This window comes from Triturus cristatus, chromosome 5_2 (genome assembly GCF_964204655.1).
Source record: "Triturus cristatus chromosome 5_2, aTriCri1.1, whole genome shotgun sequence".
NCBI classification, from domain to species: Eukaryota; Metazoa; Chordata; class Amphibia; order Caudata; family Salamandridae; genus Triturus; species Triturus cristatus.
Window position 1 is genome coordinate 228,292,920 of NC_140588.1, and position 13,378 is coordinate 228,306,297.

General features: G+C 38.0%; 1 protein-coding gene across 3 annotated transcripts in view; it reads right to left on the reverse strand.

The window, feature by feature from the left end:
* LOC146822827 (Y+L amino acid transporter 2-like) overlaps positions 1-13,378 on the reverse strand; it is a 436,531-nt gene that overhangs the window by 69,151 nt on the left and 354,002 nt on the right. For all 3 annotated transcript variants that reach the window (XM_085607020.1, XM_085607018.1, XM_085607019.1), the window contains one exon: positions 11,306-11,409. In XM_085607020.1, the coding sequence (XP_085463146.1) occupies positions 11,306-11,409 (104 nt within the window). The remainder of the gene's footprint in view (positions 1-11,305; positions 11,410-13,378) is intronic.

Here is a 13,378-nt window from a genome sequence, read left to right on the forward strand (position 1 = left end):
TAAAAAATTTACCAATGAAGAGGCGACGATGGCTTCAGATCAAACAGGGAGTTATCCGCATTCTCAGGTAAAGACTCCCCTAGACAGGCTGTCTGACCCTCACCAAGGGATCAAATCGTCAGGCAAAAATACAGGATACAATGCAATATCTCTGCAAAGTCCATACATCAATCCGCAGCATGGATTAACTCCACACCCAGACTGGCAGCATTAAACTTCATGAAATAGAAAAGTCGGGAAATTTGAAAAAGGAACAACCACCCAATAAGAACTCCCTCTCAAAAAAAAACAAAGACGAACACAACCGCAACTCCAACTGCAACTCTCAAACTCCTCCCGAACCAACAACGGTACATGACAGATGAGGGGTTATTATACCTTTTCTTGCCTTACTTCATACAAAATATGGCAACTTTAGGGGCAGACCAAATGTTCTGATTGGACTATTCGGGGTTATCAATAGTTCATTGCACTCTTCCCAGTGCAAACTGGTTCTGCATAGTGACTTGGCACGAGTTCACGAATTGTGATGGTCCTTCCGATTCCCATGCATGGACCAGCAAATGTATCTTTTCAAGGCAAAAGGGTCCTATTGACAGGTTCGTTCTTTGTCTCTTCCTTGGTTCTCATACACTCATCTACTGGCTTGCGGTCAAGTCCCCAACACATCGATCTTGGCAGGGAACACGATGTCAGGAGTTAATTTCACCTCATGATCTCCAGAGCTATCTGGGCATGCGCAGAAATCATCGCGCGCACATGGTGGCATCTGCTTCAGAGAACGCCATCTTGAGTACTGCGGCCTAGTAGGCCCGAATGTTATCTAAGCGAAAATAGACATAACAGCAATTAATATGTAGAAATGAAGGTTCTAATGTTCAAACCCACACTAATCCCAATACATATTAGTATCTTCCTAGCTGCAGCAACATTTAAAGCGATAATACTTACCATACGATAACTTTAAGCCATAATGCAATCACAAAGCAATATAAACCTTGCAATTTTACTATTTTAAAACAATCTAAGGTTAGTTTGCGTACCATTGCTAATTATTTAACTTTGCCATGCAATTAGCAATTTAGTCCCACGTGTATTTATGTTTATCAAGGGGCCAATATTGATTAGTACCACTTCCACTTCAAACATGTTACGTAAATTAATTTTTAGAATGATTACGTAATTAATTTCATGCAAATTAGAGGAGGTATACAAAATCATGTTTTACCTGCTCCATCAATTCCCCCACTGTTCTCTTTTGTTTTCATTTTCTTTAAATGCTTCTAATTCTATTTCCTCTATTTCTCTTTCCCTTATTTCTTTCTCTTTATTTTTCTTGTTTTCTCTTTTTATCTTATTTTATAGTTTTCTTCTTTTTATGCGCAGACATCCTAACCTCAATATTAACACTAGAATGATCACAAAAGTCACAGGTATTAGTATTTTGCCCACAAAAGAGCTACCTAAGTTTGTTAATAAATTCTTAATAGAGGAAAAATGTTTACCAAGTTTCTCCCATACACCTTCAAACTCCATTGGAACAATTTCTTCATGCAATTCAGTTATATTCTTAATATATTTCTTTATATTCTGACTTTTGTCAGGAATGTAAGTACAGCAATGTTGTACTTTCAGTATTCCACAGACGCCTCCCTCTTTTGCCAATATAATGTCAAGGGCAAGTCGATTTTGCATTACCATGGCTCTCATGGCAACCATTTCGGTATTTACCATTAAGAACCCTCCAGCTGTGTTTGTTGATTAACGATCCACAACTGTAGACAATTTTCTAATTTTGTGTGCATTCAGAGATATTCCAACTGCTGTTATCAGTGCTCCAAAAATATCACCAATAATTTCTGACCAACTCTCCCTTCCTCTACGTGTTAGCTGTCTACCTATTTCATGCAATCCATTTTCTCCCCTTTCCACATAAAATATTTTTGGAAAGACCAGGCCTAAGTAGCAAGTTCCGTACTAATTGTCTGGCAACCTATAATAAGCTTTGTTTCCACAAGGTAGTATATTCCAGGGAATACTGGATCTTTTCCTCCTTTAAATCCACATCCTCCCAAGAATTTGTATAAATCCTGGCACTCACTTGCACCTACAAAATAATTGTCATATACAGTATTATCTCTACTTATGCATAATTTCCCTTTCTGGGGCCAATCTAAAGCCATTGCAGGGTTTGTTTCTCCTTTTAAATGGTTTTTCTTCCCGACATCCCAAAATGGTGTTTCCATCTTTTCCCCAGTCACTTTCTTTTGGCATTTTAATTCTCCTCTCCTCTACCATATTCAGATAAGTTTTCTCTCCTTTTCGTAAACTACAAGTAAGGTTATTCTTAAACACTTATTCTAAAGTTAGTTTTCTTGTTTCTAGGAAAAATTCGCCAAGAGTTTTACCAGGCTTCACCTTGTTTAATTCAGGAACTACAGGGATTTGTCAGAAAATATTATCGATGTCACTGTAATAATATTCTAATTTGCCTGTTTTATAAAACAAACTTGCTAGGACACTACAAGTCATCCCATATGTCAAAGGAAGTTGATGATAAGCGATACCTTCAGATACAGATGCAGGCAACTGCATACAAACATAACAATCTCTAACATCCATTGTTTCTACATATTCGTATAATAGCATTGCAAAAACATACTTAGAAAAATCATTCATAGACTTATCTTTATGAAGTTCTGTTCTATCTACTAGTTTTGTGATATGACTGTCATCAAAGTTTTGGCTAATGGTTCCATTCATTGAGTGTCTGTCTACATTTTCAAATGTTAATCTAAATGAAATAGTTATAGCTAATATAATCCAAACAAATAATCCTGTACAACAAAAATACATTCTACACCATTTTCGGAAAAATCCACATGTTGGATTTCTATTCTCAGTGTTTGCGATGTTGTCAATAATCAGTGTCTTTGGACCTAGCCTATTTCTTCAAAATTTACTTTGTCTAAACCTAAGGCTTTAGTTGCCTACTTGGTTCTGTCTGGTCATTTGTCTTATCCGGGCTTTCAATTCCTTTCTGAGTCTTTTGCCTCTTAATTCATATGTGAATCATCCTTATCCATGGGCTCACAGTCCTCATTCAGAATTTCTTGATCATCAGTTTCTTCTCTAGTGTCAGACAATATTACTCCCAGAATTTCTGAGACTTCTTCTTCCTTGTCCACTTCCTGCACAGTCACTCTCAGACTTTCTTGGCTATCAGCTTCCGCTTGTATATCAGGAAGTGCCACATATGTCCATTCCGGTGACTAGTACTTCTGGTTAGGCCTTTTTATCCTTTTGTACGTTGCAAGTTCTTCTGATCCGTGTCCTCTTGTTTTTTTTGACTGGACACTTCATTCACTTGTTCTGCATTATAATGCTTTATTCTTGTCAATCTGTATCTCAGTTTCTTGATTTTGTTGGGTCAAGCATCTTCTTTCAATGGCCTTTTCAATTTAGATCCTTTCTTGTCTCGATCGGTTTTCCAAGCCCTTTTTCTCAAATTTCTTCCCCCTTTATTTTCTTCTTCACTTTCTTCTGATTCTGTCTCCGTTTTCATATCACTTTCTTTCAATTTTATTCTCAATATTTCAGGTTCACTGTCTGAATCGATCCCTCCTCGTGTTTCTTCCACACAAACTTTCTGCTGACTATCTGATCCTTTTTCTACCTGTTTAGGTTGTGTCCCTAAACCTCCTCGGGGTTCTTCCGCAATCACTTCACCCTCACTCTCTGTATCTAATTCCTCTCCTTCTATCTCTACAATTTCTGGAGGAATTTCTCTTGTACTTGTACTCGGAATTTCTTGATCAAAGATTACTTGTTCAGTTTCTCCAGTTTCATGATTAGTTCTTTCTCGTATTCCTGCTTGCTCTGTCTCAGATTCGAAACTAGTATCTGAAATTTCAAGGCGTCGTCTTAGTGGTACATTTTCCTTACCAATAATTTTACTTCGACTATGTTCATCTGCTTCTGGTACTTGTCCTGTTTTCGTTTCTCCTGATTCTGATTCCGAACTGGTATCTGATACCTCCCGAAGTTGTCTTTCAGACTGATCTTCCGGATTTGGGACTTGAAGAGGGTGACTGACATGAATCCAGTTCTTCACCCCTGCACACTTCACAGCAGTTGTCGTCAGAATCACTTGGCATGGTTTTCCCCAGCGTGGAACCAGACAATTTCTTCTTCGGTGTACTTTTGTGCGGACCCAATCTCCAGGACTCAGATCATGAGCTGGCTTCCTTTCAAGAGTGGTCGCATCTGGTCCAACCTGATGAAACACAGAATGTACCATATCAGCCAGTCCTTTACAATAGTCCAAGACAAAGTCATCAGATATAGGCAGCAGGAATGAAAACATGTCTCATTGCTCTGCCCATTATAATTTCATGGGGGCTCAGACCAGTTTTCCTATCAGGAATTGATCTAATGCTCATTAAGACAAGAGGCAAGACATCTGGCTATTTGAGACCTGTGGCTAAACACATTTTTCCCAATCTGTTCTTTATGGTGCCATTCATTTGTTCCACCACTCCAGACGCCTCTGGTCGGTAGGCACAATGCAATTTTTGTTGTACTTTTAATGCTTCACAAATCAGTTTTATAATTTCATTCTGTAAATGTTTTCCTCTATCTGTTTCAATCGTCACTGGGAAACCAAACCTAGGAATGAACTCTCTCAGTAGGAGTTTCGCTACAGTAACTCCATCATTCCTTCTGGTCGGGTAAGCCTAAACCCTACGAGAAAACAGACAATCACCATTACATATCTTAGCCTATTACATGAAGGCATTTCAATGAAATCAAGCTGCATATGAGTGAAAGGACCTCCCTCCCATCCTATGGTTCCCAAGCTCACCACAGTTTTCCTTCCTGGATTAGATTGCTGGCATATGAGACATCTCTGGCAAAGGCTCTCAGCTATAAGCCTGAATTTTGCATTATACCAAGTTTGTTTGAAAAGTCTAATCATAGCATCCCTTCCAATGTGTGCTTGCCCATGGTACATCCGTGCCATGGTAGAGATCATGCTATCAGGCATTACTGGTCTTCCATCTCTGTAAACCCAAACTCTGTCCACCCCTGTTGTGTGCATCCTGATTTTATCCATAGTTTTTTTCTCTTCTTATTCTGCTGCTTCCTGTAACTGTCTCACCTCATCCCATGTACTTACTGTGTTTGTAAAAAGCAGGGGACATAAATCCATTTCCTTTTCCCTGTTACGATTCAATGAGGTCTGATTTCGAGCACAGTATTGGGCTATGTCATTTGCAAATTCATTACAAGCTGACACATAATCTGTTCCTTTCTTGTGTGCTGTACATTTTACGACAGCTATTTCTTTAGGCAGCTGTATCGCCTCAAGTAACTTGCCAACTGTTTCCGCATTTCTAATTGGAGTTCCACTCGACGTCAAGAAACCTCTTTGGGACCAAATCTGCCCAAAGTCATGCACCACTCCACACCCATATTGGCTGTCAGTAACCACAGTGACTCGCAAATTCTTTCCCAACTTGCATGCTCTAATCAGTGCAAACAACTCAGCAACTTGAGCAGATCGTACTCCTTTCAAACAAGATGCTTCCAAGACGGTTACAACAGTGCACACAGCATATGCAACACTCAAAATTCCTTCTTCAGATCTCAGGCATGACCCATCTACAAACATCACATAGTCAGACTCTTTCAAAGGCATGTCCTTTATATCAGGACGCGGTTTGGTGCAAAAATCAAGCACTTCCAGACAATCATGATCAACATCATCCTTTACTTCGGCATTCACAGCATCAGGCAGTAACGTCGATGGGTTCACATTAGTGCATCTTACAAGATTCACATTTGTAGCACCCAAAATCACCAAGTTTGTTTCAATGTCTTTTTCAGTAAAATCTACTCTGTATGGCTTTTGCAATGACCTTATTTTTTCAAAATCTCTTCCCATTTCACTCGCTGTCTCCTCTAACTTTTCATGCAAAGTCCTTGCTCTCCGAGTAATGCTTTTACATAAAAACATTAATTCTTCATCTTAGTATGCTTTTAATTTTTCAGTTGGAATAGTTTCTGCAATTAATTCTTCGAAAGTTACTTTTAATTTTGCCACATCTAAAGGTTGTGGTTCTGTATCCTTTTTCTGCAAACTTCTTAACCGATCACTTAATTCTTCAGATGTTGGTCCTACAGGGGTTGTCGCTATTCTCATTCTATCTACCATTTTCTCTGGGGTTTCTGTGGCGGATTCTGTTGCCATAGGTGTCTTACTTGCTGGACTCTGGTTTACAGTCAAATTTGTAGGTCTACTTAATCTTGATATTCCTGCAGTAGTCTTCCATTCATTTTCTCCTGAATTACTCCTTTCTTTCTCCTTTTGCATGCCGCCATTATACGGGACTGTTAAACAATGTTCATTATCCTTTTGTTTATCAAAAACTTGTATCACTGGTCCTATAGTTACAGGCACAGTCACTGCTTCAATATTCGTCTGTAACATTTCTGAATCATTGAATGGATTATTTTTCCCAAATTATTCGGCATTTGTTCAAAACTTTTATTTGTTACAGTTTCCTTTGGTGGTGCACTTGGTGTCACCATCGCAGAATCCTGTTGATGTGGAGGTGTTTTTTTATAGAAAATGCCCTCCATTACTTCATCCTCAGATTCACTCACTCCATATATTTAACCTTCTGATTCCGTATTATTTATTTTTTCCGTACATTTTCCACCTCCCGTATCTCCAGCACTTCTCAGAGGAAACATGCCTTCAGTCATGCTTGCATTACGCCATCTTCTCATTCTGTCATCATGGCTTTCTTGACCATAATATCTACCAAACACATAATTATACCTTCTTCCACTACGATGCCTTTCTCGTTCATACATCTCTTCTTCCCATTGTCAAAGCCTCAAATTGGGTAGGTCTGGGTTTCGGTTCCAATCTCATCATTCTGTCTCTCAAATTTCGTAGTACAGCTAGACTAAATGAACCATTTGCCGGAAACGCTAGTACTCCATCATCTTTGGTATACTTTACCCAATTTTCCAACCAAATGCATGTATGATAAACATATTTCGCCACCATAAAGGATGCAGGCATTTTCAGTGGAGGAAGTATCTGTCCTTCTCCAGTTACAATCGGCTTATCTTTCTTGAATAAGTTTTTGATTTTTCCAAACCATGACTTTTTCTCCTTTTCAGGCGGATCGTAATACATCTTATTTTATTTTACAAACTCTTAATCAATGAAGCTCCGCAATTCACCTTTATCACGGCTTCTCAGTTTTCTGACCAATACTAGCGCGACTCACACAAACACACCAATCCAGAGCGTCTACATCACTCTTGTAATTCTCCAATCCTAGCGCGTCTCACACTAACGCACCAATCAGTTAAAGCTTCGTCTTTCCACAGCTGACCAATCCAGCGCGGTCTTTCTGTCGTCAGCCTTTCCCACTACTCCTGCTCTTGCTGAGCCCTCTTTTACAAAATTTATCGGCAAACTTTTCTTAAGTTTTCTTTAATCAAAATCTGTTAGTAACAACATAAACACTTCTCCGTTGAGTGTTTCGCCAAACCAAAGAGATAGCTTTGTCCATTAACACAAGAATTCTGTCTTTCCAGTAGGCAGCTCTTACCTCTATCCTACCACAGAATTTTTCGTTTCGCCGATAAAGTAGCACTTCCCTCTACCTTACCCTTCTAACAAGCAAAAGGTAAACCTGTTTCTCTGGGGATAAAACACATGCAGAGACTACAGTGCTCCTGAAAATTAAGGCCAGAGTTTCACAAGAAAACCTATTGCTATTTCACTCACACACATTCATACAGAGATTTCCCTAACATAACACAATTCCGTGTTATCACAATTATTGAAACCAGACAATGTTCAATTCCATGTGACTTCTTCTTGCCACATAAATCCACTCCCTACTTCCCGGAAGTTTCACATTTCTGACTACACTTAACATAAACAATACTCAACATAAAGTGTTAAACATAAATCAATAATCACCAAACCAATACAATAGTAACCATCACCTCTGCTACCACGAAATACTGATCTAGCACAAAGGACAAATTTACATATTCTCCTTATGTCACAGATTCTTATTCACAAAGGTTCATTTATACATTCATTGGTGGGGGCCATAACACCAACACACTTCACATCCACACAGCACTCACTAGAATCTGTACTCAGGAGAAGGGACTGCTGGACATGTGGGTACCTTATTATCCATCAGGATTAATTTTCTTACTACTTGATATATACATTCTATAAACACTTTTCAGTATCCTGACTTTATCATCAAGGCACTCTACTGTTTGGTCGATGGACCAACTAGTTGGACTGGTTGATGGTGAATTAGAACCTGCTAGCACACAATTATAGTCTAGGAAACATTTGATCTCTTCAATGATTAATTTAAGAACCACAAAACTTGTTTCTTGTTATTTCAATGTTGTTTATCTAAATTATTAATCAATCCCTTTAATCTTGCATTTATTTACTACAGTTCATAGTTTGCAATTCAGATTTATTAAGGAGTATCAAGCATTTAGAATTTTCATTTAAGTATAAATTTAGGAAATTTACAGTAAAACATTTACCAATGAAGAGGCGACGATAGCTTCTGATCGAACAGGGAGTTATCCGCATTCTCAGGTAAAGACTCCCCTAGACAGGATGCCTGACCCTCACCAAGGGATCAAACCGTCAGGCAAAAATACAGGATACAATGCAATATCTCTGCAAAGTCCATACATCAATCTGCAGCATGGATTAACTCCACACCCAGACTGGCAGCATTGAACTTAATGAAATAGAAAAGTCGGGAAATTTGAAAGAGGAACAACCACCCAACAAGAACTCCCTCTCAAAGAAAACCCAAAGACGAACGCAACCGCAACTCCAACTGCAACTCTCAAACTCCTCCCGAACCAACAACGGTAAATGACAGATGAGGGGTTATTTTACCTTTTCTTGCCTTACTTCATACAAAATATTGCAACTTTAGGGGCAGACCAAATGTTCTGATTGGACAGTTCGGGGTTATCAATGGTTCAGCAATTAATATGTAGAAATTAAGGTTCTAATGTTCAAACCCACACAAATCCCAATATATATTAGTATCTTTCTAGCTGCAGCAACATTTAAAGCGATAATACTTACCATACGATAACTTTAAGCCACAATACAATCACAAAGCAATATAAACCATGCAATTTTACTATTTTAACACAATCTAAGGTTAGTTTGCGTAGCAATGTTAATTATTTAATTTTGTCATGCAATTAGCAATTTAGTCCCACGTGTATGTTTATCAAAGTGCAAATATTGATTAGTACCACTTCCAGTTCAAACATGTTTTGTAAATTAATTTTAGACTGATTACGTAATTAATTTCATGCAAATTAGAGGAGGTATAAAAAATCTTGTTTTACTTGCTCCATCAAAAGTATTGTAGTATTTGATTAATGTTTCTTCAGAATCTCTGGATTTTAAAATAATTTGTGTGGGAATTGTGCTGTAAAATGTGTCATTTGCTGATGTCTTTGGGCATTTTGGAGAGATATGTTATTTGACTTTGCAAAAAAACAATGGAATTGTTTATTAACAAAATGTGCCATTTGAACCTATATTTTCAAAATTTTGTAGGGGTGGAGAGAGCCTCCTTCTCTGTAGCCAGACCTAAAAATGGGAGGTAGGAGGACTTTGCCATTCCATAATCTAATTGATGACTACCATTGTTTTGTCATGGAACTACTTTACAGCAACATTCTAACCAGAATTAAAAAAAATATTTAAAAACTATATATTTTTAGGGTTTACGTGTTTTTATTTTCTTTCACAAAAAGTTAATTTAAGTGCTGCACAAACTGCAACACTATGGGGCTTATTTATGAGAGCCCTGCGTGCACCACTTAAAGTGATAGATGTGTGACGCAGGGCTCTCAATCAGATTTATGAAGCCACAGAAAGCCACCATGTGTGGCTTTGAGTGGCCTCACAAATCTTGAGTAAGGCAACACTGTGTCGCCTTACTCTGCACCCGAAAGGGGTTCCATGGGCATTGCAGTAGGTTTTTACATGCATTTTGACGCTGCCCCAGATTTGCAAAACCATATAAACCATATAAACCTGGGGAAACGCCAAAAAGGTACGCCTCCCGAGGTGAGACATAAGGAGGAGACATAGGTTTATGTCGGCTCTTTTTTTCCTCTTCCCTTAAGAGAGGGAAACACCTTTTAGGATTGTTTTTGTGCCGAAATGTGTCCCTTCCTGCACATAAACAATCCTGGATGCAACTGAGGCACCCTAGCATCCGTAAGCATTAGTCTGCTGAAACGGCATCAGCTCAGGGAGAAAGGACAGGAATACTCCGTATTGCAAAAATGAGGTGCATTCCTGACCTTTCACTTTGATGTGAGGGCAGCACAGCAAGGTGGTTTGTTATGCTGCCCTATGCCAAAATCCCAGAACTGAGGGCCTAATTTCCCATTTTCGTAGTCTGAAGAAGCTAGCTTTCGTTCTATTACCAGGACCTAATTCCTTAATTTTTATGTACATGTAGATTTAACTATGGAGTGTCGAAACAATACCACCTGTTGCAAATGGCAGATCCTGACGCACAAAATCTAGATATGAAAACATTTAAGACCATCAATAGAACATAATGTAAAAAAAAAAAAAAAACAATCAGTACCTTTGATCTTCGTTTCTTTGTTTACAGGCAGAGAGAACTTAGATGTTTCCATAACATGAACAGTGCAGTTGCTATTGCAAAGTCAATGAACACACAAAATATTATCATTTTGCTGGCATTCACAAACGACTCCTGTGGTTTTTACTCTCAATCTGTGCACCTAGACTATGCCCAAAATGGCTGCCATGTGTTTGCAAACTAACTGCAAAATACCCCAAACATCCCATGTTTCATAGGGTTCTGGGAGTTGGTATTTTTCAAACAAGAAAAATATTTTCTCTGGTGGATACAAAAAAAACAAAACATTTTTAATGTGATAATGTACATATCATCACACATGCACCCACGATTTGTTTGTCTTGCAGGAAATGCACAGAAGTGAGCTCAAAAGCGTGGTTGCGGAATTCTTTGTCCCCTACAGATCTATTAAAATCATAGGAGTAGTCCTAAAATGACATTTCTAAATGTATAATAACGATTATGAATCAGCCCCATAAACATAGGCTTTGTATAAATGCCAGTACTGTCCTACAAAACAACATTTTAGGTAACATTGTATGGCAATATAGAACACAACTTTTAAACTTTTTTCGTTTTACCTTGAGGCAGAAATAATGTAGGAATTTAGCCCACCGAGACAAGAAACTGCCACCGACAAGGGAATAATCCATTTAATAAATCCAAAAACCGTGTCCGCGAAGGTCTAAAAAAAAAAACATAATTAAGGTAGATAAAATTGAGGGCGACAATAAGACTGCATTTCCATTCATAGTGATTGTTTAAACAGTAGAATTAATATTGTGTAACCTCACTTTTCCTTCCAAAGATTATGCATATTCCAGAATTAGACATTGGTAATATTTGGAAGTCTTAAGAGTTATTTGCATTCCTAAAATCCGCAGCTGCATTTTTTAAAACGAACATTTGTTCTTATTCTATAATGTAGACCTTCATTACAAGTGGTCAGAAGTAATCAATTCACCAGTTATCTCCATTTACCAGCCGAATAATTAATAACAACCAATGCGGTAAATCTGAATTCCTAATTTTTCTATCTGCGGACATTTGGCACTAAAAAGTTGCTGAAAGAGCTACGTGTCAAATGACAAAAACATAATTAAATACCACTTAACGGACTGCTCTGTTCACCAATTCCCACTCTAATTCCTCCATTTCTTAGGGAACAACCAGGGCCTATGACATTCTGAATGCTGAAAATAGCAATTCTTGTGTTACTGGCAAATTCAACACCAACACTATAGATGTAAAGATTACCGCATTAAAATGATCCCTAAATGTTTGAGGCTACATGATTACAAATAGATTCATGTTCTAAGTGGAGTAGTACACTATTTGAGATTTTGCAAATGTATTGAGGTCCTGACATTATGGTGGGTCACTGGAATTATGCATTGTTGCAAAAGGGGTGTTGTCCACATAATTATCGACTTGCCACATATGCCCCATGATCCATCATCTGCTGCATATGGGTGAGGAAGTTGAAAAATGTAGCCATAAATTAACCTCATGTCAATGTAGAAATATGCCCCAACAATAATGTAGAAAATGCGTAACGAAATAGAGGTTAGACAAAATGTGCTTTTATTAAACGTGCATAAGTGAAAATGCTGCTTATTTCAGCAGAAAGCTCCCATTTCTATTTTTTATTCACTGCTAGGCTTCAATATATAACTTTGTTATTTCCTTTTCCTTTAAATAAAATAAATGCCTTTTAGAAAATGCAGATTTAAAGTTAGAATTGAATTGCAGAACTTGTCATCTTTGTGAAATGTGCTGCTTGCAGCAAAATGTATTTCTTTCCTTCCTCACACTGTATGATGTCATTGTATTTTAGATAGCTTCATCTGCCACATGCTTAAAATGAAAAAGTATGATAGAGAAAGAAATTGTTTGCTATAGATTTGAGTCTCATGCTCTAACTAGGACATGCTAGAAATTAAAGTTTTATTTAATAGATCAGCCCACTGTTACACAATGGAACACTGAACAGCTAACAGAGTAGGCTTGTAAAGAATCTCATGAGAACCTTCCTAGATGTAACTTTTGTAAAACATTTTAGCAACATTTAGATAACAACATGTCGATATGAGCATTTATCGTGGCAATCGAGAGAGTAGACGATGGACCATCAGAAGATCCCTTTCCATTGGTTCTAGATCATCTAACATTCGGAGTTTGCAACATGTGTTCCTAGTTAGAGAGTTAATGCATTCTATTCAAATTTCTCCTGCAATGCCCTTTAGCACTTGGCTGTGCTACGCTTGCCAAAATTGCTGTAAGCTACTGATAACAGTGATTTTCTGATTCCTGATGCTCCTTTGGAGACTTACTCTCAATGCTGATCACAGCTCCTGCTTTGATTAATTCCTTTAACCTGATTTAACGGTTGCTACTGCACTGTTAGGGCACTTGGCTGAGACAGGAGAACCAGGACCTGATCCAGGAAGACTAGGGAACATTGGAGCATGATGATTATGTAATTTTTTTATTATTTGCAGAAAAGCCCCTGACGAAGGGCCGCCAAAGGCCCGAAATGCATTGGGCGAATCAAATCACATGGAAATTCTGATATTTGTATATTATGCAAACGTTATTGTGAATTGTATATTTTGATTAAATCAATTACTGTGTAAAATCATTAGAACGATGTG